General features: G+C 37.9%; 1 protein-coding gene across 1 annotated transcript; it reads left to right on the top strand.

Annotated features, from left to right (window-relative positions):
- Positions 1-215: 215 nt before the first annotated feature.
- On the top strand, positions 216-19,152 carry rab31 (RAB31, member RAS oncogene family). Its single transcript, XM_057856486.1, has 7 exons — positions 216-394; positions 6,421-6,500; positions 7,094-7,175; positions 10,318-10,389; positions 10,491-10,597; positions 12,221-12,330; positions 16,976-19,152. The coding sequence occupies exons 1-7, from the start codon at positions 359-361 to the stop codon at positions 17,071-17,073; spliced, it is 585 nt and encodes a 194-aa protein (XP_057712469.1). The 5' UTR covers positions 216-358; the 3' UTR covers positions 17,074-19,152.
- The last annotated feature ends 5,886 nt before the right edge of the window (positions 19,153-25,038 follow it).

The raw sequence follows: 25,038 nt of genomic DNA, 5'->3' as shown, positions 1-25,038 counted from the left end.
GCATATTTATTTGGTTTTTTTTTTTCCTCTGCCGTACTTATAAAGCCTGTTGAGAATACATTTGATTAGTTGTCTGTTCGCAATTACAAACCTGATATCCTTTACTTTGAAATCTGCTCTATTATAGTAGCATCGTTGCGATTATGGGTTTTATTTTGAAAACCCTCACAGGACGTGCGTCCCATTTTTGTGCGAAATATTCTTGCTGATGGTCAGCAAGTCAGACAGTCCGGGGTTGGGTTTTTCTCTCCTCCATAGAGCGAGAGGCGCCGAAAAAGTACGAGTTTTAAGCATGACGAGACAAAGACAATAATTGAATACTGACACATAATGATATAAGTCACTTTGGCGACCCACCATGGCGATAAGGGAGCTCAAAGTTTGTCTTTTAGGGGTAAGTAGCATGTTCTTTTGAATTTTTTTATCACCCTCCATTTTGGGGAAATTCTTTCGATGTACTGTATAGTACATTGTTTAAGCAAACCTAATTTATGAAATTTAACATTTGACCCCGAGCTACATAGTGACCTGAATTGTCAAATGACCTGTTGATGTCAAGCTGAAGTTGACCCAAAAACAATCCTTCATCAGGAACAGCTGACAATTTGGGAAAATTTTCGTAGAGATGTGACGTTATGTTACGTCAACAGACATTCAACTTAAGTTGTCACTTAATGACCTCTTGGACAGAGGTATTTAATAATATTTAATAGATTTCATTAAATTTCTCTTCCGAGTTATATGTTACTAATTGCAAATTTTGAAGGATTCATGTTTTCTCATTTGTTCTTGTAATGGTGGCTTTAATGTAAGACACTGCATAATTATTAGGCGAGGAGCAAATCTTTACCATATCATCATTTTATCCATATTTTCCAACTTTTAGCTGTATTAATTTGAATTTTATTGGATATAATGCATATCAGATTATGTATATGGCGGAAAACACAGACAAGACTGAAACAGCAGTTCCTGATCTTGCACTCCTCTTTAAAAGAAACAGCTTTATTTTAAGCCAAACCAACTATTGTGTTTGATAGAACAATATATCTATATGCTGCCATAGCAGATTCATGGCGCATTCAGCCCCCGACCTATTTTTAATTTGCCCGTTTTACCCTGGAAACCCCAGTTTACAGACGTCGCACAACCGTTTTTGTTTCAACCCAGCCATGAAAACAAGTAATTATATTATTCAAAATGTCTGTCATTTTTAGTTTAGAATCATTAATTGATGTCTAATATTTGGTTGAAAAAATTTTTTTTAAATACGACTTTGAAAAAATTTTCGCTCGCATATTTTAAACTTTTAAACAGATTACGTCACAATGAAAAAAATAGCGTCTGTAAAAAAGTCAAAGATATCTACCACATAACTATCGCTAAATTGTAGTTTTTTTTGTTACTGTCACATTTCCCTCGGTATGTTAGATGATAAATAATCGATCCAAACAAAGAAAAATTTGGGGAAAAAACGTTTAAAAGGGTAAATATATGAAAAAGAAAATCTCGACCACTCCTTGATGTCTGCGATTTCTGCATTGCGGCCCCTGTTATATGACCATGCTTCACCCATAAAACCCCCCCCAAAATCCAGCTGTGGCCATTCACAGCTGTGTCTTGACACTCAGCGATAAATGCTACATGGAGTTTTTGGATCAAAACAAGGTAAGTACAGAATAATATCTTGTTAAAGTCATGGTGTCTTTAATTCTGCTCTCGCGTGTTCTCGTCTCCAAATAGGATTTCGCTGTTTAATTTTTTATTTTTTTTTTTAAATGCCCTCCTGTTCAAAATTTTTCTTCCCCAGAAAACTGAGACTTTAGTCTTTCCAATGTTGTATCACACATGCATGTAAGACAATTTTGAAAGTGTGCCAAATTGGGGTCTCAGAGTGGAACTTCAAGTGTTTTCCGCCATATACATGTATGTGCAATGGAGTAGGTAGTAGCTTAAGAAGATCAACACCCTATATCAGGGTGTGCATAATTACTCAGCAGATTCTTCTCAGGAAAATGGGACGAAAAGACATGTGACTGACCCTGAAAAGTCATAAGAATTTGAAAGGATTTAGAACTCTTGAAATGTCTAAAATATTAGGACATGATCAGAACCATCTTCAGAACTTTTTGTAGCAAATAGTCAAATGGGTAGCAAGAAAATTACATCAAGCTACTAGGAACCCAAAATCCTTCAATGCTGTCATATTTCCCAACTGCAACCTAGCTTAATTGTCAAGATGGATGAGGTGTTCAGTTTTAAGCAACATGGCCAAGGTAAGAAAGGCTGAAATCTGACCACCTCAAGTTGAAACATCAAAAATGAAATATCAGAAGACAGATTTTTTCATGGTTTTGTGGACTGATCAAATGAGTGTGACTATTGACTGACCCTGCCGATGGATCCATGGTTGGATCAGTAACGGAAACAGAGCTTCACTTTGACTCAGATGCCAGCAAGATGGAGGTGGAGTACTGGTATCGGCAGGTATACGTAAATATGTGCTAGTTGAACCTTTGGGTAGAAATATAGTCAAAATGAACGGTCAGACCTACAGCCATTTTTTGTTTTAGAATACACATTCTTCAAGCAGTGGCACAGAAAAATGTCCGCATCTATCAAGAAGACTTTGACTTTTATCCAAGACAACGCTCAATCGCATGCATCAAAGTACTGCATTGCATGGCTGGCCATTAGAGGCCTTAAAGATGAAAGTGAAGGCCTTGAAGATGAAAAAAAAAAACTAACAAAAATGCCCCCTTCTTCAGCTGTCTTAAAACCCTATCAAGAACGTTTAAGCAGGAAATTTACAGTAAATGTAAACATTGCAATTCTTTCAACAGTATCTAACCAGTTCAAAAAACAGACTGACTTGATAAATGGAAAGCCTGCTACTGTTATCAAAAAGAAGGATATAGTGCTGCAACAAATAATTGATTATCTCGAGTATTCGATTGGAAAAAAAATTTTGAATTAAATTTTGTTGCTTCAAGTATTCGTTTAATTAAAGTGGCGTTGTAATGGTTTATTTTGAAAGTGTTTGCATTTAGTTTTATTGATTAGGGTGGATACACTGCCCTCTGGTCTGCCTCTTTTCACATGGCTGAATCCCACTGCTCCCTGTTAAGACCAACGTAAGCTAAGTTTTAGTTAGCGCTAATGTTTTTTAATGCATTCATAATTTAGTTTATAGGTATATTTCGCCATTTTATGTGGGAATATGTGCCTGAACCATCTGTTAAGAGCATTGAAAGAAAAAACTTTAGCATTTTATAGCATTTAAGCTAGCGGACTTTTTCTATATAAGTTAGCCAATTGTTCTTTTGTTTTACATAGATCCTCTTTTTTTTTTTTTTTTGTAAATTATACCGTTTGAGGCTCAGCTCAGGTATTTTAATTTTTCATGTTCCTTATCCGATTACTTGATTATTCGAACTAACTAGTCCATCGATTAATCGACTAATAAAATATTCGTTAGCTGCAGCCCTAGAAGGATAGCTGCTGTATTTATTGTCCTTTGAGGTTTTTTTTGTTTGTTTTTTAATTTTAGACACGCCAACTCATTGGCTGCCATTGAACTGGTTCATAGGGACATTAATGCTTGGAACGTGTGCTTGTGTATACAATGATTGGTCATGAATTGTAGCCCATAGCAACTCTTGAATGAATCTTTATTCAGTTTCCTCTCGTGGGAATAAAGCCACTGAAGTGCATCAATGATTGTGCTATCCATGACCACATATAAAAGCAAAAGATTTTTATGGAGTTGTTCTTGTGTTTGGAAAAAAAATGTCGAAGTCAATGCTGCCTGATGCAAAATTTACAATTCATTTGTAATGGATTTCATAAAATAAATAATATTTAGAATAAGTGTCAGATGTTCAAATGACATTGTTTTTCTTGATTTGAAGTCTAATGCTCAGTGAAGTTTAAAAGAAATATTACACGCCCTTATGATAGGTCGAGTTGGACTTTTGTGGCAGGGGGTGCAAAACATGTTGCTGACCCCGAAACGCAGTGTCAGCAATAAAATTAACTACAATATATATGCTCAGATAGTAGCTTAGCCCATGCTCGTACATACAAGCATCCCAGCTGTGTGTGTGTGCGCGTGCACATTTTTCTGTCTTACCTAGTGGAGAAGTAAACGCCATTGCCTTTTTGACTGAATATTCCAGCCAGGAATATTTATAACAATATGAGAAAATGAGCGTTTTTTTTTTATTGTTTTCCATCATTTTTTTAGGGGAATTCTAAATCAGACTGCTTAGGACAGGTATGCTTTTGGCCAAAATCATCGTCCATTGAATGTGGTACGCCTGGCGGTGGCTCTGTTGCACAAGTAACATCTTTAGTGGGGCAAACTGAAACTCCTCTCACCATTTTTGCGGTGCTCTCCGGTGCTTCATGGTCCACATCTTCAATCCTTGGTTCTCGCACAGTAGTTTTTGTCGCTTTTGAAAGCTTAGGTTTGAAAAATTATGTACAGTGGGGCAAATAAATATTTAGTCAACCACTAATTGTGCAAGTTTTCCCACTTGAAAATATTAGAGAGGCCTGTAATTGTCAACATGGGTAAACCTCAACCATGAGACACAGAATGTGGAAAAAAAAAACAGAAAATAACATTGTTTGATTTTTAAAGTATGATTTTTTATTTGCAAATCATGGTGGAAAATAAGTATTTGGTCAATACCAAAAGTTCATCTCAATACTTTGTTATGTACCCATTGTTGGCAATAACGGAGGCCAAATGTTTTCTGTAACTCTTCACAAGCTTTTCACACACTGTTTCTAGTATTTTGGCCCATTCCTCCTTGCAGATCTCCTCTAGAGCAGTGATGTTTTGAGGCTGTCGTTGGTCAACACGGACTTTCAACTCCTTCCACAGATTTTCTATGGGGTTGAGCTCTGGAGACTGGCTAGGCCACTCCAGGACCTTGAAATGCTTCTTACGAAGCCACTCCTTTGTTGCCCTGGCGGTGTGTTTTGGATCATTGTCATGCTGAAAGACCCAGCCACGTCTCATCTTCAATGCCCTTGCTGATGGAAGGAGATTTTCACTCAAAATCTCTTGATACATGACCCCATTCATTCTTTCCTTTACACAGATCAGTCGTCCTGGTCCCTTTGCAGAAAACAGCCCCAAAGCATGATGTTTCCACCCCTATGCTTCACAGTGGGTATGGTGTTCTTCGGATGCAATTCATTATTCTTTCGCCTCCAAACACGAGAACCTGTGTTTCTACCAAAAAGTTCTATTTTGGTTTGATCTGACCATAACACATTCTCCCAGTCCTCTTCTGGATCATCCAAATGCTCTCTCGCAGACAGGCCTGGACATGTACTTTTCTTCAGCAGAGGGACACGTCTGGCAGTACCAGGATTTGAGTCCCTGGCGGTGCATTGTGTGACTGATAGTAGCCACTAGCTTTTGTTGCTGTGGTCCCAGCTCGCTGTAGGTCATTCACTAGGTCCCCCATGTGGTTCTGGGATTGTTGCTCACCGTTCTTGTTATCATTTTGACGCCATGGGGTGAAATCTTGCATGGAACCCCAGATTGAGGGAGATTATCAGTGGTTTGGATGACTTCCATTTTCTAATAATTGCTTCCACAGTTGATTTCTTTACACCAAGCGTTTTACCTATTGCAGATTCAGTCTTCCCAGCCTGGTGCAAGTCTACAATTTTGTCTCTGGTGTCCTTCAACAGCTCTTTGGTCTTGGCCATAGTGGAGTTTGGAGTGTGACTGACTGAGATTGTGGACAGGTGTCTTTTATGCCGATAATGAGTTAAAACAGGTGCCATTAATACAGGTAACGAGTGGAGCCTCGTTAAACCTCGTTAGAAGAAGTTAGACCTCTTTGACAGCCAGAAATCTTGCTTGTTTGTAGGTGACCAAATACTTATTTTCCACTCTAATTTGGAAATAAATTCTTTAAAAGTCAAACAATGTGATTTTCTGTTTTTTTTGTCCCACAATCTGTCTCTCATGGTTTAGGTTTACCCATGTTGACAATTACAGGCCTCTCTAATCTTTTCAAGTAGGAGAACTTGCACAATTGGTGGTTGACTAGATACTTATTTGCCCCACTGTATATCCATCTTGCCTCTTCTGTCCTCAGGTGGTTTAGCTAAGCAAAACAAATGACCGTCTCTAAGGTGCTAGCCATATGATCTGTTCGAAAAATAATTTTGACCCATTATAAAAATGTTTTTTTGTTCATTTCATTCATTTTTGTTGTTCGCTTTATTCCTTTGCAACTTTTATAGACAGCATTTTACCGGCAAAGTCTTAATTTTAAATACATATATAGGAAAGTCAATTACATGCAATGACATTTTCGGCCACCGGAGGGGTATGCTTTTGCAAATCTTGAATGAACTATGTGTGGTGTGCTTGTGTATTTGTGTGTGCAGGACACCGGCGTGGGTAAATCAAGCATCGTTTGTCGCTTCGTCCAAGATCACTTCGACCATAACATCAGCCCCACGATAGGGTGAGACCACCAAATCCCAGATACTATAATAACCTTGGAAATCAGTATCCCCATGAGAAACAATAGAAACCTTTAGGAATGGTTCACCGGCAAGAACAAAACATTTCCAAAGGTCAGTGAAGGTTAAGGATGACTGATTAGACACGTCCGCCTTCTAGTTCAGTGGCTGTGAATTCAACCGGCTTCAGCCTTCCTGTGTAGAGTTTGTGAGTTCTCCCTTTGCCTGCTGTAGCTTTCCTCCTACATTCCCAAAACCTGCATGCCAGGTTGAATTGAAGATTTAAAATTGTCCCCAGGTATAAATGTTGATGCTTAATTTGTCTTTCTGTCCCTTGTGATTGGCTGGCAACCAATTCCCAAACAACCTAGTACCAGTACCAACACTAGTGAGAAAAGGACGAATACAGAACGCTATTGAGGTTAGCTTTTTGGCCCAAGGTTTTATATGATCCTTTAATAAAAAGAATTTTCCTCCACTGCTTTGAATGTAGCTAATACTAACAATATTTTTACATTGTTGTTAATGCTAAGTAAGGTTTCAGACCAAGGCTAGTGCTAAGTTAGTTTAGCTAATGCGACATGTTCCTTCGTAGCGCCTCATTCCTGACCAAGACTGTGCCGTCCGGGAGTGAGCTTCACAAATTCCTGATCTGGGACACTGCAGGACAGGAGCGGGTGAGATACATTTATTGCTTTTTTGGGGGGATGTTCTTCACATGCTTGGATTCCTCGCGCATGCCTCCATCATGTACCGTGTATACTTGACATTTTTTTGCTTTTTTTGAGGGGATGTTCTTCACATGCTTGGATTTCTCGCGCATGCCTCCATCATGTACCATGTTTACTTGTGACCGCCTTGCTTTCGGCCGTGAAACGCCATTATCCGCCTTAGCATTCAGGGTCACGAGGATGCTGCTAGTTTGGTGTTATGCTCATTTGACCACAGGAAAAGTACTGAATACAGTCAACCCTCACTATTCAGAAAGGTAAAGGACCAAACCTTGATGATAATAGGGAAAATCCGCTGTGCCGCAAGATGTCGGTAAATCACTACTTTTGTCCTCGGACATAAGTGTGTCGCATATAGACAAGTTTCCTGAACGAAACATGGGCGGCGCCATCTTGGAAAATTTCTGCTCCTAACGTCTGGTTTAGACACAACATAATGAGTTGCGGTTGAGGTTAGCAGTGTGTTAACGAAGTCAAAATCAAATCAAAGGAACCCACTGATTCTTCAAAAATGGATCTAGCACAACATAAACAAGGGTCCGGGACATTCTGTGCTGTGCGAACTCCTGGAAGCGCCTAAATATATGGTTTGAAGGGGAATGTTTTCATCATCGACCCCCTAAAAGTGCCACTGTGGATTTACTCCGCCATACGCCTTACATCCGAAACCAGCAGCCAATATTTCAAGAATGTGTATCGCTTCTCTAAACTTAAAAGGTCCACCTAAAAGATTATTTGTTTGTTCTTATCACTTTGTTGATAAGAAACTCACCGAAGAACATCCTTTCCTGAAGCTTTGGTTGTGTTGTTGTCGTAGCAGCTAAAGCAGCAGCAATAGTTGTAGTAAAAAATTATTAAACTTCATAATTACAATCATCATTGTAATTAGGGTTGTTCCGATCATGTTTTTTTGCTCCCGATCCGATCCCTATCGTTTTAGTTTAAGTATCTGCCGATCCCGATATTTCCTGATCCGATTGCTTTTTTGTGCTCCCGATTCAATGCCAGTCATTCCCGATAATTTTTCCCAATCATATACATTTTGGCAATGCATTAAGAAAAAAATGAATAAAACTCAGACGAATATATACTGTACATTCAACATACAGTACATAAGTACTGTATTTGTTTATTATGACAATAAATCCTCAAGATGGCATTTACATTATTAACATTCTTTCTGTGAGAGGATCCACGGATAGAAAGACTTGTGACTTTGCAATATTTAGTCACAATATACAATCTAGTGTATTTGTTGAGCTTTCAGTAAATGATACTGTAGCCATGCCCAAATGCATGATGGGAAGCGGAACCATGACTGTGCGTAGTGCTACCAATTGATATATCTTCTCTGCGCACTGACTTAGTTCCACATCCGCCTTCATGAGGACAAAATTCTCGTTTTTATGTACAAGGACACATCCAACTTTGTGGCTGTGCAGGTACTGGAATGCCTCAGAGTTTTTCCAGGTTCCTGATGGCGTTTGCATCCTCTGCCATGAAGGCAAGAAAATATGATAATGTTTTACTTGGGGTCACCCTGGGCCATTACTGTATGTTGTCTTCCCATGTCGAGATAGCAGAAGGATGCAGTATTTCCAAATAGTGTTTTTTCAGGGTGTTTAGTGAGAGATGCCACTCCAGCACAATTGCTGTCAATGTAAAATAACATGCAAACGGAAGTTGCGAGCAGAAAGCAGGAAGTAAAGCGGAAGTAACTTGTCTATAGGAATGACTTGATGCAGTTGTGATAGTTAGCAAATACCTACAGTGTATCACAAAAGTGAGTACACCCCTCACATTTCTGCAGATATCTAAGTACATCTTTTCATTGGACAAAACTGACAAAATGACACTTTAACACAATGAAAAGTAGTCTGTGTGCAGCTTATATAATAGAGTAAATTTATTTTCCCCTCAAAATAACTCAAAATATAGTCATTAATATCCAAACCCCTGCCAACAAAAGTGAGTACACCCCTTTGAAAAAACGTACATCCCTAAATGTCCAAATTGAGTACTGCTTGTAATTTTCCTTCCAAAATGTCATGTGGCTCATTACAGGGGTGCTGTCAGCATTGCTGCAGAGATTGAAGAGGTGGGGGTCAGCCTGTAAGTGCTCAGACCATACGCCGCACTCTACATCAAATTGATGTGCATGGCTGTCACCCCAGGAGGAAGCCTCTTCTGAAGACGGTACACAAGAAAGCCCGCCCGTCTCATCAGACCATAGGACATGGTTCCAGTAATCCATGTGCTTTGTTGACATGTCTTCAGAAAACTGTTTGCGGGCTTTTTTGTGTACCGTCTTCATTCCTGGGGTGACAGCCATTTACACCAATTTGATGTAGAGTGTGGTGTATGGTCTGAGCACTAACAGGCTGACCCCCCACCTCCTCAATCTGCAGCAATGCTAAAAGCGCTCCTGTAACGAGGCACATGACATTTTGGAGGGAAAATTACAAGTAGTACTCAATTTGGACTTTTAGGGATATACGTAGTTTTTAAGAGGTGTAGTCACTTTTGTTGCCAGGGGATTTGATATTAATGGCTATTTTTGAATTATTTTGAGGGGGAAAAAAACTTATTATATAAGCTGAACACAGACTACTTTTCATTGTGTCAAAGTGTCATTTTGTCAGTGTTGTCCCATGAAAAGATATACTTAAATATCTGCAGAAATGCAGGGGGTGTTGTACTCACTTTTGTGATACACTATAATATTTTTATATCGTGTATATGCAATTCTAGTTTAAAATGTAAATGGAAGGCGAGTGCCTGTAATAGTGTTTAGATTTGCAGCAAAGGCCTTACTAGGCCTGATAAACCACCATAATGTATGAGGCATGAGACTTTCCAGTGTAATGGGGAAATAAGTTTCTGTAGTAAGCATCCCTAAACAAAGCGCAAATACAAGGTCAAACTGTGGTCATTGAACATTATTACATCCCCAAATAGGCATGATGTTTTCAACTTGTCACAAACTGCCTGTGAGTGATGACTGAAAAGCCTTCTCAAGTCTTGTTGCAGCACAATAATATGGCATTTATGTCGAGTTCTTTATATCAGTATTTTTATCTATTTTTAGTTCCACTCATTAGCTCCGATGTACTACAGAGGCTCGGCTGCTGCTGTCATCGTCTATGACATCACTAAACTGGTAAGCTTCTCTTTGGACATGCGACTGCTGCTTTATCGGTGATTGTTGACACCACGGAATGGAGAGGAAACAAAGTCAACCCGATCAATTTTTGTGTGCAGGACTCTTTCCAGACACTGAAGAAGTGGGTGAAAGAACTGAAGGAACACGGGCCCGAGGACATTGTTGTCGCTATCGCAGGGAACAAGAACGACTTAGGAGACATCAGGTGGACTACTTTTCGCTGTTTTATGAATCCAGTGGTACATTGACCATTGAGCTTTTTATAATCCAAACTGCCGAACGGTTATCTCGTCTTGAGTTATGACCCCCCTCCAAAAATTTATCTTGAAGTCACTATCCCTAGAAAAATCAGCAGTTTAATAGGTAGTGAAAAATTCATCAAATCAGAGGCTCAATGCTTGTTTTAAGACATATTTTGCTTTTCCTGGTTCAACTTTACTTTCAAACTAAAAATAATGAGTATTAATGCTTATTAAAACCAAAGCTTAGCTTTGACTTCTGAAGGTTGACCAGCATTTAAACAATTTGAACACAACCGGTAGCAACACATACAGAGCATATAGTGGAATAATACTCACAAGCATATAGACCCTACCCACCGACGTCACAAAATCACGTGCTTGCTGTATGGTTCCGCCCCCTTGTCCGTCATTTTGTGTCTGTATTATCGATGGTCTCAATTGATCGAGCAATTTATAATGCATTTCATGGAAGACCCGGTGCTTTCGGATGCCGTAAACTCACTTGATGCGTTGCATAAAAGGCGTTATGTGGAAAAGCTTGAGTTTATCCATTCGCCAGATCCATATTTGATGCCTAAATCGATGTTTTTCGACCCGCTGTCTCCGCCGTATTTGCCTGACATCTGCTAGCTACTCTGATATGTACAACTATCTTGTCCACACAAAATCAGCCTATTCTCACGAAAGTTTGAAAAACTTTAAGAGCTTCGTTGCTGGTTGGGTGAAACAGGTCCTCGTCCACGAAAATTCGGCAGGAATCTATCTTGTGCTTGGAAAAGTGAGTTACGAAATTTTCAATTCAAAATCTTTTGTTATTGCTAACATCCACTGTCAAGTCTAATGTATTTCATGTCGTTTGTCAATGGAGTTAGGGCTTTTAATGTTTATATGGTTTAGCGATAGCACTCTCACTACATACATACGTGTATGTTGTCGGCGATTAGCCTAGCATTGATCTTAATTGTGGTTGTCAGCCCAAAACCCTCTAAATATATATTAAATGCATCTTACCAGATATAAAATGACTACTACATAATCTGTGGTAATCGTTTGGAGCCCAGTTTTCTCGTTGAATTGCAGCAGCCCATCTCGCTCTCTTCTCTCCGGGTCTCTCGGAATCCGGTATAACTTCAAGTCTCTCCGTCTTCTCCGTCTATCTTCTCTGTTATTGCAACCGACCGCCACACATGCCTTCACCATTTTGATTATTAATGTTAACGAGCAGAAAAACACGTCGTAAATAGGAGGAATGTACGTAGCCGTAACAGGTAAACATGATGTGTTGACGGACAAATGGGCGGACAAATGACCAGTCAGGAGGAAGGAGTTGTGACGTCACGTGGGTAGGGTCTATAGTCTTTGTTCTCTGCGAAAACGACTAATATATTTTGTTTTTCACCAATTTTTTTTACTTACTGTTTAATTATTTACACATTATTTTTCTTACATTCAATTACATTTTTTTTAAAAAAATGTAATATACAAGTGTTTTAGGTAACAAATGTTGTCAGGGAAGAAATTAAATTTCTAAGTCAAGGCACACAAAAATGTCCTCACCAATCTCATACCTGATGCTGACGTTCCAGGGAAGTCCCCATGAAGGAGGCCAAGGAATTTGCTGAATCCATCGCCGCCATCTTCATCGAGACTAGCGCCAGAAACGCAGTCAATGTGGAAGAGCTCTTCCAGAAGATCAGTAGGTTTCATGTTGTGTGCCCGTCAATATGTGTTATTGTCATTGATGCAGGGTGCTCGCTGCCCACTTGCCACATCGCCATTGGCGAATTACAACAGCGTATGGCGAGGAAAATATTTTTGCTTTTTTGGCACGCTGGCGAAGACAACATTTTGCAGATGGAAGTTGCCCTGTACCAAAAGCATCAGTCAAAACCCTCACTTCGTGGCCAGCTGCACAAACACATCGAACGGCCCCACAATTCTCTATATTGCATTGATTAGCTACAATCCAATCCAATCATATTGCTTACACTGATCTACAAGCAAAATACTTCCTGGATAAAAGTAGTGAGGCTTTACTAAAATTTGTTGTATTTTTTTAAAATCATTATTTAATTTGTTTTTGTTTTTTTCTAGGGCTGTCAAAATTATCACGTTAACGGGCGTTAATTATTTTTTTAAATTAATCACGTTAAAATATTTGACGCAATTAACGCACCCGCTGGCATATTGCCTCAAACATTACAATGAGGCCGTTTATGGACATTAAGAGTGAAGAGAATGCCACCGGCCGCTTGGAGGCAGCGCCGTTCCATACTCATGTTATGTCTTCTAAACGTGGGAGAATTAGTAGTTGTGAGACGTTTATGCTGTATTCACAATGCAATGCAAATTGCTATTTGTGCTCCACACATATTTCGGTAAGTTTTCTTTCTTTTAGTGGCAATTGTGTGTCTCTTGTTTTATTTTGGGTAAGATATGTACAGGTACAGTGGAGAGAACAAGTATTTGGATACACTGCCAATGGGTTTTGGCAGTGTATCCAAATAGTTGTTCTCCCCACTGTATATGTTATAAAGTAAAGGCGAGTGGACACAGGCGCGCCGTTTATTGGCATAAGCTTCTCCTTCACAACAAACATAAGTATCGTTTAGTGAAAGCACAACAAAAATAATATTCCTATCTCTCTCAAAAAAAAATAACGTTCTCAAAAAGAAAAGCACTTCAGTCTATAGTAATGAGGCCCTATTCTGACACACAGTTAAACAACAATGCTAAATAAACTGGCATTCATATCAATTTAGCTATGCAAAATACACGTAAAACTTTTCACTCTATTTTTATTAGTGTTATTTTTATTCTTCCTATTATTATATTAACTCTACTTTTGATTGAAAATTTTACAAATTTTATTAAAACGAAAACATGAAGAGGGGTTTTAATATAAAATTACTATAACTTGTAACTATAACATTTATCGTTTAAGAACTACTAGTCTTTCTATCCGTGAATCACTTTAACAGAAAGAATGTTAATAATGCCATTTGTGGATTTATTGTTACAATAAACAAATACAGTACTGATGTACAGTATGTTGTATGTATATATCCGTCGTGTGTCTTATCTTTCCATTCCAACAATAATTTACATAAAAATATGGCATATTTTAGAGATGGTTTGAATTGCGATTAATTACGATTAATTAATTTTTAAGCTGTAATTAATTCGATTAAAATTTTTAATCGTTTGACAGCCCTATTTTTTTCATTTTTTTTAATAAAACTGAATTTTTATATCCAGATGGTGGAGGCAAATATATTAAAGTGATATAGGCACCTTTGAGTGAACTCTGAGTAAAAGTCCTCTTTTTTAGAAATAAAAATATGGTCACCCTAAGTGTTGCATATGCCGGGAAATGTAGCGAGGGCTAGCATTTAGCGCCATTGCTATTAAAAGTAAAAATGAAAAGTTTGACAGAAAAGAACGATATTTCGACAACTTCCTTGCCCCTGAGCGGTGCAAAACTGCAAACGACTGACAATAAGATGAACAAAGTCGATTAAACTTTCAAATGCAAAACATTTTTTTTCTCTGACCGTGTTGCTAGACAAAAATTTGAAATTGAGGCAGTCAGGTGGTTTATTAATTACATCATTAAATTGCATTGTGCTTAACTACTAAGCTTGAGAACGATAAACCGATACGACCTGACATCCGGTTTCGCAGGTGAGCGATACGGCTGTATCGATAGCAAACTAACCAATCGACAGTAAATAGCCTGGTAGAACAAGGACTTGGCTGTCGCTAGAGTAAGACTCGGTTATGCGCGCTCATACCATCGGTGTTCTATTTTATGTATCAAGTGATGTGTGGAAGAATGACACGTAATTAGCTTATACTTCATTCAAGCTGCGCTGTGCGTTTCTCACTGCTCGACTCAAGGATCGCCGCACTCGAGGGGTGATGGCACACATAATATAACATGGACAGCCACCACTCACAGTTGTGGTTGCCTCAACTTCCCATGATGCATTTTGATCGTGACGGGCGTGTCGTTACTCCGCGAGAGCAAACGAAACCACAGTCGCGAAACAATGGACAAACAGCATGAGCATATGGCGGAAGTGGGGAAGGACAGCGATTGATTTTCAACACATCAGGAAAACAAAAGACGGACTTTGAAGTGAGGACTGCAGCCGGATTTGTATGGGACAGAGATCGTGAGTTTTTAACCCTGAAAAATAACCCACTACAAAGGCACGACTTGCTGGAGATATTGTTTCCATGAAACACAGTCTACTTAAACATGAACATGTGGAACAGTTGATCTTTCTCAAGAAAAATCTGCCCTTCAAAAATGATATGGACAGAAAATATGGAAGCACAGGCATTAGTGAATGACTTTGCTGTGTATAAGGTTAAAATTATGATTATTGACCTATATGGCTAAAATGCCATATTTTTATTCCCCCAATTATACCAGAGGTAATGAATAATAGCATTATGCTTTATTTATTATTTAGTCATTATGATAACACTAGCAGGTCTAATTCTTTTTTCCTAGAGCTCCTGCATATAATTTTAGTTATTAAGATGTTTACGTTGAAAGGTTGCACTTAAATTACCTACGTCTTGTGTTCAAAACACCAGGAAATACAGAGATTGAATCACTGCACTTTATTGTTGTCTGTCACTGAAGTTTTATTTTATCATCAATCCCATCCAACAAAATGATGGTCATCTAGTTAGCCTTATTTTTTTTTCATTTGTAAAAAATAAACATATTTGTATGAACTTTTGTTGTTTAATTTTGCTTGTAGAAATTTGGTCTTTTTTATCCGTTTATAACACTGTTAGAACAAACAACAAATGTTTACTATCGTATCGTTTTCACACTGTATAAAACCGTATCGTTCTTAAACTGTATCGAATCATATCAAATCGCTCTGCCTTAAAAATGTGTCGTTTTTTAATCGAATCGTAATTTGTGTATCTAGATACCAGTGTTGTCACAGATTACTTGAAAAAGTAATTACTGATTACTGATTACGCCTCAAAAAAGTAATCTAGTTACTTTACTGATTACTTAATTATCAAAGTAACTAAGTTACTTTAAAAGTAATTTATCAGTTTGTTTTTCCATTTTTCTCCTTTTGCCGCCTCAACATAAGAATGACAACAGAAAAATGTCATCACGTGTAATTGACTTTCCGATGATTGAATTTAAAGGGGAATATCAGAATTTTGCGCTAGCTTAGCCACTCCAGAGCCCTGAAACTAACAATGTATCTGACAAACTGCTTGGAATTTGTTGAAATCAACTCCACCGACCAATTAAATCCCGCTAACTCTAAGATTCAGCCTAATGTCAAAACTTCTGAATTTTGGGTTATGGTTAACAGCATATCAGTGCCAATGTAAAACAATGCAAACTGACTGCACAAAATTGCAAAGGTGGTGGCAGGCACGGATGCGCGTGCACAACCTGGAAGTACTCCTCTCAACGCACACGCGGTCAATTTGGCCACAAAACGTGGCAGCAACTAAGCAGTTTACACTCAATCGGACTTACAACACATCCCACAGATGCTAAACGAACACATCACCTCACGGCATAAATGTGCAACACGCATGTGATTTAAACAAAGCTTGCCAACTTGGAATGATGACTGCCCGTCGTTGCTACGGCAAAGCTACAAAACGCCGCGCATGTAGGGGGTCCAACCTTTTGCTGATACCCTCCAGAATGAAGGAAAAATACTCGCCTTCATTCATGGATATCCACAGATCAACATTCCCTCGCAACGTCTCAACACTCGGCTCGAATGTCCACCCGCCCGGCCCACGCCTTCAGTCCCACAGCACATGTGACGCGGGACCAAAACAGGAAATAGCTAAGAGGTTGTCATGGAAACACATACCGGGAACCTTTTATTTGATCATTTTCTATTCAAAATGCTCTTCGTACATGACAACAATATTCTTCATTCTACATACGTTATGAGGCAATGAAAAAATAGTAACGCAGAGACACTAAGGAAACTAACTTTAATTAGATTACTGGTGTAGAAAAATGAACGCGTTAGATTACTCGTTACTGAAAAAGTAATCAGATTACAGTAACGCGTTACTAACTAACGCGTTACTAACTAACGCGTTACTGACAACACTGCTAGATACATATCGAATCGGCTTCATGCCAGAGATTCCCAACCCTATTAACTACACTGAAATGTACAGTAACTAGAAGATTTTTTGTTTTCCTTTTAGCTACATTGGCTAAACAGTGCAAACCATCTTAATGTCATATGGAAGTGGAAACCTGAGAGCTTGTTGTGCTACCTAATAAAGCATTGTACCATTTTGGCCTCTTATTATTTCAGGCAAACAGATCCCGCCGCTGGAAAACCCTGATGTGGAAAGCACGGAGTCCTTCAAACTTACCCGACAGCCTCTTCCAACCACCAGGAGGTGCTGCTAGTATATCACTTAAATGTCAAGGTTACCGCTGCCGTTGCAGAACATCTTTATGCTTAGTATCACACTTACTAAAAACTATTAAGGCCACTTTGAAAAGGAAAAAAAAAACAACATTGTCCAATTGAAAAAAATAATAGTAATACAGGTAAAAAATAGTAATTTGAGTTTTTATTGTTAAGTGCAAAGTTAATATTTAAACAATTAAAACAGGAATGGAATTTTATATTAAAGAAAAACATGGTAAGTCATGTTTTAATACACTGTCATCCTAAATTTTGAGCAGGAAAAGTTATATATTACAAGAAAAACATGTAAGTTTTAAAAATGTTTTGACCAGTTAAAGTCAGTTTTCCAGCAAATTTATCAGGAAAAGGGAATACATTTTAGAGAAAACATATTTATTAGAAAAAAGTGGGAATATTTATTTAAAAGGTACCATTGAAATAGATCTTTTTAGAAATTTTTCAAAATCTTTTATTCTAGTGTAAACTAGTAAAACAGTATTACCAGAAAAATTCAGTACTTTACAAGAAAAAGTCTTATTTTGCGTGAAAAAAGCTTACATTACTTAGATTGTAATATTGCATTAACAGTAGACATATTTACAAAAAGGAAAATACAATTTTATGAGAAAATATCATTTTACAAGAACTACATTTTCACATCAGAAGAAAAAAGTGCAATTAAGCTACACTAATTTGTTTTTAATGGTAAAGTTGTATATTAAGAGAATAAAGTTGTATACTAAGAAAATAAAAAGTAATTGTATTGACACTCAAAAAAAATCTTATTTTAGGAAAATAAAACTGAAGAACTCTTGAGTGTCTTTCATCCATCCATTTTAACATCAGTCAAAATGTTTTGGTATTTGCCTTTTTTTCCTGGAAATTGTAGAACGTTGTCGTTATTACAATATTTTTTTACTAATAGACTTCATAATATTATGAAGTCTACAAAGTGGCCTCAATACTCCAACATGTGACATAACATCAACTATCTCATGAAAGCAAAACTTCACTTCTTTTTTTAGTTAGGCATATGTCTCCCTTATGGTGCTGCTTTGCAAAGCATTTTCCTTCAAAACGTCCTCTTTCAATGCACTGCGGCTCTACAATGGCACATTAACACACACTTTCAAAGCACATGCACTTGTTTAGCATTTGTGTAGCACACACACATATGCACTTGTGTTAAGCTGTAACGTCAATGCTGCACAATAACGGTTACAGTATGGCGCCTCCTGCTGGAACACTGTGACCCGTTCCCATATTACTACAGTTGTTTACATATTAAATGAACTACAGCGGAACCTCCATAGTGGAACAGTAAGGTCAAAAGAGTGTCATGTAGCAGGTACTGTTGAGCAGACCTAAAGTATGTAGGATACCACTTTCGAAAATGCATCATTGACAGCAAATGGAAAAGTTTTGTAATTAACCATGCAATATGTAGTTGCCGTTTGGTGTCTTCATAGATTCCATTTCCTGTTCTAGGGTTAAGGTTATTGGACGAAAGTGGTCATTTCATGATTAGAAAAAGTTGTAACTTTATGTGACAAGAACATTGTAATTTCATTTTAAAGAAAAGGAAAAGTCTGAATTCATGAATGCAGAATCACTATTTTATGAAAAAAATCAATGGAAAGTGGATTTTTTTTTTTCCACTTTGGAGGTTCCACCATAGACGGTTCAGTGTTTTCACTACAGGGAATACAACTTGTTTTCCATGTATTTGTATTTCTGCCCAGATGGGGTTACATTTTACCAGTGTTTTTTTTTTTTTTTTTTTTTTAGCATGTGGAACGTGTTAATTCTATGAACTAACGAACGCAAAATGTTTTTTTTAAGTGTTTTCAACTTTTCCTACGCAGCAACACTTTCTTTTAAATGCTGGACTCAGTTGTTAATATGCCAAGAAGCGATCATGTGACACATATTGGATGTCAAGTAAATTGGAGTTCCCAAAAGTGCCTTTGTGCAAGAATCAGCTGATTTTGCAAAGGAGGCACAGCTTCCTTGTATCCTCTCTAACTTGTTTATGTATCTAATCAATGTACTGTAATAAAATTGTAATTATTCAATGTAATATTTTTTTTTACCTTTATCAGTGTGTGTCCCTTTGCTAAGTTGTTTAATCCACTGAGCCAAAATCAATGAAAATGGGTCCAGAAAATATAGGCATTAAGTGTTGTATGAAAATAAGGTTACAGTTTTTATGAAGAGGAAGGTGTTAATTTTACCAGAGTAGTTATATCAAAAGTAAATTTTTTTTGTTTTGTTTTTACGTGGAATTTTGTGAAATTACAATTTACTATTTATTAGCATACTAGTTATAACGTATTTAAAATTGTTATTTTACAGCAAAGTTTTTGTATATGAGATTAATTGGAAATGAGAGTAGGAACTTGTTAATTTTTTTTGACAATATTGGTGGTGGCGTGGGAAGTGGGAAGCTGAGTGTTCTGCAGCACCCCCTGGTGTTGGGGAGAAAAAAGTTTGTGGATTATTTTTTGGGAGGGGTTAATAAAATAAATAAATAAAACATTGAATCAATAGCATATACGTAGTATATAGCATCAATATATAATTTTGGGGATTAAATATGTTTTTTTTGTGTGTAAATAACACTACCTGACACCTTGCTTGCTACCGGGTCATGTTGAATAAGGCGCTATTGGAACGGAAAAGTAAACTTGACAGAGGAGGCGGTAACATGGCACAAAAACGAATTAGCGATTTTTTTCCTTTATAAAAACAGCGAATTTTTCTAAAATTTAATTAGAGGTCGAAAATGAAGATGATAGCCCTTTGGTGTTTTCAAATGGGTACAGTAAGACATACTCGCATTGAGCTGCCATCGTGCAGAGTGCTGTCGGATAGTCGTGTGTAATTTATTTCAGTGTTGTAAAAATGGTGTGTTAAACCGATTCTTATTGGCCCTTTTAGTTTTCAAATTTGTTCGTGTGTCATTGCGCTGTCTAGCTGCAGGGATTTGCAATATAATACACGGGCCCTTTTATTTCCACTACAAAAACTCCAACACACACTGTAGGTGAAATAGCTGTCTTTGTAGTAGCCTAGTAGTAGTACGTAAACTATTCAGCATGTGTGTGTACTGCAATTGTGCACGGAGAAAACATGCGAACATGACAAATTTGGACCGGAAAAGCTGTTTTTGGATGGGAAAAACTGAAAAAGATCACCACCCCCTGCCGTGAGTGACTTCCAGCGCTCCTGAATATTGGCGGGGTCCCAAAATGAATGTCTTAATTTTACAAGAGTCTACAATGGTCTGAAATCATTAAAAAAAAAAAAAAAAAAACGCACCCAAAAAAACAACACAAATATGCAGTTTTAAATGGTTTTATCATTAAGGGAAAAAACTTCAATCTTTTTTTTTTTATTGCATTTTATAATCAGTAAAATAAAATGTATTTTTGCAAAAATGAAGAATTTTTTTTTTTTTATTACAGTCTTATTGTGAAAAATCAGTTTTACAAAAATATTCATCATTTTACAAACAAACAAAAAAGTTGGAAGTTTAAGAGCTCGTTTTACTTTTACAAGAAAAGTAAATAAATTTGATGAAGCAGTTTTATAATGGATTTGCAATTGGAAGTCGTTTGAATACTTTCCTGTGTCGCAATGACTTTTATTTCCTGTTCGATGTTCATAATCAAACAAGCAGTTACTCACAATGTTACTCATTACTTGAGTATTTTTTTCACTGGATACTTTTTTACTTGTTCTTGAGTACGTCTTTTGGATGACTACTTTTAGTGGAATAATATTATTTTGAAGTAACGCTACTCTTACAAGTAAAATTTTGGGCTACTCTACCCACCTCTGTTTCTACGACATGTCTGTGCAAGCTGAAACTGTGAAGTGAGTGGAAATATCAGGGGTGGGTTTAACCTCCTGACATGGTGAGACCCTGGAATGTATCGCCCTGTACCATCATCTTGCACGCCTCCATCTTGAAACATCAACTGCTGGAAAAGGACGGTGTTTATTTGTTGCTACTTTACTGGAGTTTAACGACTAGTATGATTGCAAATTCTAGTTTTACATTGGCTGCCATTTGACGTAGATAGACGTCCAATCCATATAACTGGGAAGGTGGACAGCATCATTCACTGAAAGATCCTCCCAGATCAAATAGGTTAGACGTCTATAGCCGGCAATAGCACTAGATGAGTTATTAATGAACATCCCTTTATAGCAGGGTGCCCGACCTTTTTTTTCACCATGGACCGGCAAAATTTGTCAGAACACCAGCAATGTGTGGCAAAAAAAAAAAGCAAATATAAAATAACATTTGTTTTTAACTCCGTGGTGTTAAGTGCAGGGAAAATATAACTCACCCGCTGAATCAGTGGGAGGCCTGAGCATGTTTTGTTGAGACGAAATGGTCTGATCTAGGTGTGATGGGAGAGTGAGAAAAGATGCGATGTTCGAAATTGTAGCACGGTTTTCAGTGCTCTCATAGCGATGTCAGGATATTCCGAAATGACTTTAATCCAGAACCTCGGTAGAGTTGTTGTCTCAAATGTACGTTTAAGGTCGCCGTCATTTGCGGTCTCTACAAGCTGATCCTCCTGTTGCACAGACACGCTCGAATCACTTGGTTTATTCACAAATGGGTCAAGAATCCACTCCTTCGCAGTTCATGGGTCTTTAGTGATTGGGAAGTTGTGTAGATTTTGTTTTCTTCGAGGTTGTAGTCTCATCTTCTGGCTCGTCAGGTGCCCCAGGTACATAACAAAGTATTGAGATGAACTTTTGGTATAGACCAAATACTTATTTTCCACCATGATTTGCAAATAAATTCAAACAATGTGATTTTCTGTTTTTTTTTCTCCACATTCTGTCTCTCATGGTTGAAGTTTACCAGATGTACTGCTAGCAGTCCAATCTATGGTTTGGTGTGTTAATGGGCCCACGCCAAAGTTAATTCGGCCAGAATGCAATCGGTAATAAATTATTATTTCTGTGCGGCCTGGTAGCAAATGCGCTATGGACCGGTACCGGTCCGCGTCCCGGCGGTTGGAGACCCCTGCTTTATAGGGTACTTATTGAACTCATGGCTGCCATTGACGGAGCTTGATGTCCAATCCATTTTGACTGGGAGAGGGTGGCAGTGAATGATCGCTGCCTGCCCTCACAGTCAATTAATTAAATAATATGGGAGGGGGGGTGTCATTCGGTGGGAATCATCGCACTGTGGGCCAAAACCGGGGTGTATTTTTGATTTTATTGATTTCAATTTTATTTGATTTTTATAGGCATTTTAATCATTAAAACATACACTAATAATGATTATTGATAAATATAAAATCATAATTGAGACATGGTGTCCACATATGTGGACATCACATTTTGGTTCATGGAACCCACACTTTTATACCAAATTTTAATCTTGTGTGTTTTTTTTTTTTTTTTTTTTTTAATTTATTATTTATTTATTTAATTTTTTTAATGACCCAAAAAGTTAATTGTACCTAAGTACCTGAAATATTCACATTAATTCATATATTATTAAGTTTTGTTAAAAGTTATAGTAATCGCATAGTACGTTGTAATAAATTTAAATGAAACATTTTTTTACTTGGTAATTTGCTTAAGGCTCTAAAATTGGATTTAAAATTGAAGCGTTGCAGTCAGTCATGTTGGTTGAATTACAGAAGGGGAAATCAGGTTGCACATCGCATGTTTACGTTTTGGCAGATTGTGCGCTTAATAACAAGGTCACCACCTGAAACCTTGCTTGCTACTGGATTGACAGACGAGGCGTTAACATGGCGCAAAAATGATATTTTAACCTTTACAAAAACTTTTCTAAAATTCAATTCGAGATCAAAAATGAAGATGACTGTCCTTTTGGTGTCTTCAAATAAGTAAGATATGCTTGCAATGTAGCCATATCATATTGTTTGTCGTTGCTGTTGAGCTGCCGCCGTGCAGAGCGCTGTTGGATATTCGTGTGCAATTTACACTCCTGGCCAAAAGTATTGGCACCCCTGCAATTCTGTCAGATAATGCTTAATTTATCCCAGAAAATGATTGCAATTACAAATGCGTTGGTAGTAATATCTTCATTTATTTTGCTTGCAATGAAAAAACACAAATGAGTATGAAAAAATATTAAATCATTATCATTTTACACAAAACTCCAAAAATTGGCCAGACAAAAGTATTGGCACCCTCAGCCGGTCAAGCAGTCCAGTGCCAGAGTTAGCAAAGCAACCCCAAAACATCAGGGAACCTCCGCCATGTTTGACTGTGGGGACCGTGTTATTTTCTTTGAAGGCTTCGTTTTTTTTCCTGTAAACTCTATGTTGATGCCTTTTCCCAAAAAGCTCTACTTTTGTCTCATCTGGCCAGAGAACATTCTTCCAAAACGTTTTTGGCTTTCTCAGATAAGTTTTGGCAAACTCCAGCCTGGCTTTTTATGTTTCATGGTCAGAAGTGGGGTCTTCCTGGGTATCCTAACATAGAGTCCCTTTTCATTCAGATGCCGACAGATAGTACGGGTTGACACTGTTGTGCCCTCGGACTGCAGGACAGCTTGAACTTGTTTGGATGTTAGTCGAGATTCTTCATCCACCGTCCGCACAATCTTTCTGTGAAATCTCACGTCAATTTTTCTTTTCCGTCCACATCTAGGGAGGTTGACCACAGTGCAATGGACTTTAAATGTATTGATCACACTGCGCACGGTAGACACAGGAACATTTAGGTTTTTGGAGATGGACTTGTAGCCTTGAGATTGCCCATGCTTCCTCACAGTTTTGCTTCTCAAGTCCTCAGACAGTTCTTTGGTCTTCTTTCTTTTCTCTATGCTCAATGTGGTACACACAAAGACACAGGACTGAGGTTGAGTCAACATTAATCCATTTTAACAGGCTGCAAGTGTGATTTAGTTATTGCCACCACCTGTTATGTGCCACAGGTAAGTAAAAGGTGATGTTACTTACACAAATTAGAGAAGCATCACATGATTTTTTAAAGGGTGCCAATACTTTTGTCCAGACCAATTTTGGAGTTTTGTGTAAAATTATAATGATTTAATTTTGTGTGTGTGTGGGGTTTTTTTTTCATTGCAAGCAAATCAATGAAGATTGATTTACCAATCACTACCAAAATACAACTTTTTGGTAGAAACACAGGTTCTCGTGTTTGAAGGAGAAAGAATACTGAATTGCATCCGAAGAACACCATACCCACTGTGAAGCATGGGGGTGGGAACATCATGCTTTGTGGCTGCTTTTCTTCAAAGGGACCAGGACGACTGATCTGTGTAAAGGAAAGAATGAATGGGGCCATGTATCGAGAGATTTCAGTGAAAATCTCCTTCCATCAGCAAGGGCATCGAAAATGAGACGTGGCTGGGTCTTTCAGCATGACAATGATCCCAAACACACAGCCAGGGCAACAAAGGAGTGGCTTGGTAAGAAGCATTTCAAGGTCATGGAGTGGCCTCGCCAGTCTCCAGATCTCAACCCCATAGAAAATCTGTGGAGGGAGTTGAAAGTTTGTGTTGCCCAACGACAGCCCCAAAACATCACTGCTCTAGAGGAGACTTGCATGGAGGAATGGGCCAAAATACCAGCAACAGTGTGTGAAAAGCTTGTGAAGAGTTTGGCCTCCAATATTGCCAACAAAGGGTACATAACAAAGTAGTGAGATGAACTTTTGGTATTGACCAAATACTTATTTTCCACCATGATTTGGAAATAAATTCTTTAAAAATCAAACAATGTGACTTTCTTTTTTTTTTCACATTCCGTCTCTCATGGTTGAGGTTTACCCATGTTGACAATTACAGGTCTCTCTAATATTTTCAACTGGGAGAACTTGCACAATTAGTGTTTGATTAAATACTGATTTGCCCCACTGTATATCGTCCCTACCAATGTTGAGACCAAACCTGCGCCCTTGGTTGGAGACCACTTTATGTATTTACC

Source organism: Corythoichthys intestinalis, chromosome 14 (assembly GCF_030265065.1).
Source record: "Corythoichthys intestinalis isolate RoL2023-P3 chromosome 14, ASM3026506v1, whole genome shotgun sequence".
Lineage (NCBI taxonomy): Eukaryota > Metazoa > Chordata > Actinopteri > Syngnathiformes > Syngnathidae > Corythoichthys > Corythoichthys intestinalis.
The sequence above is the reverse complement of the archived record's forward strand: the minus strand, read 5'-3'. Positions and strand labels throughout refer to the sequence as shown.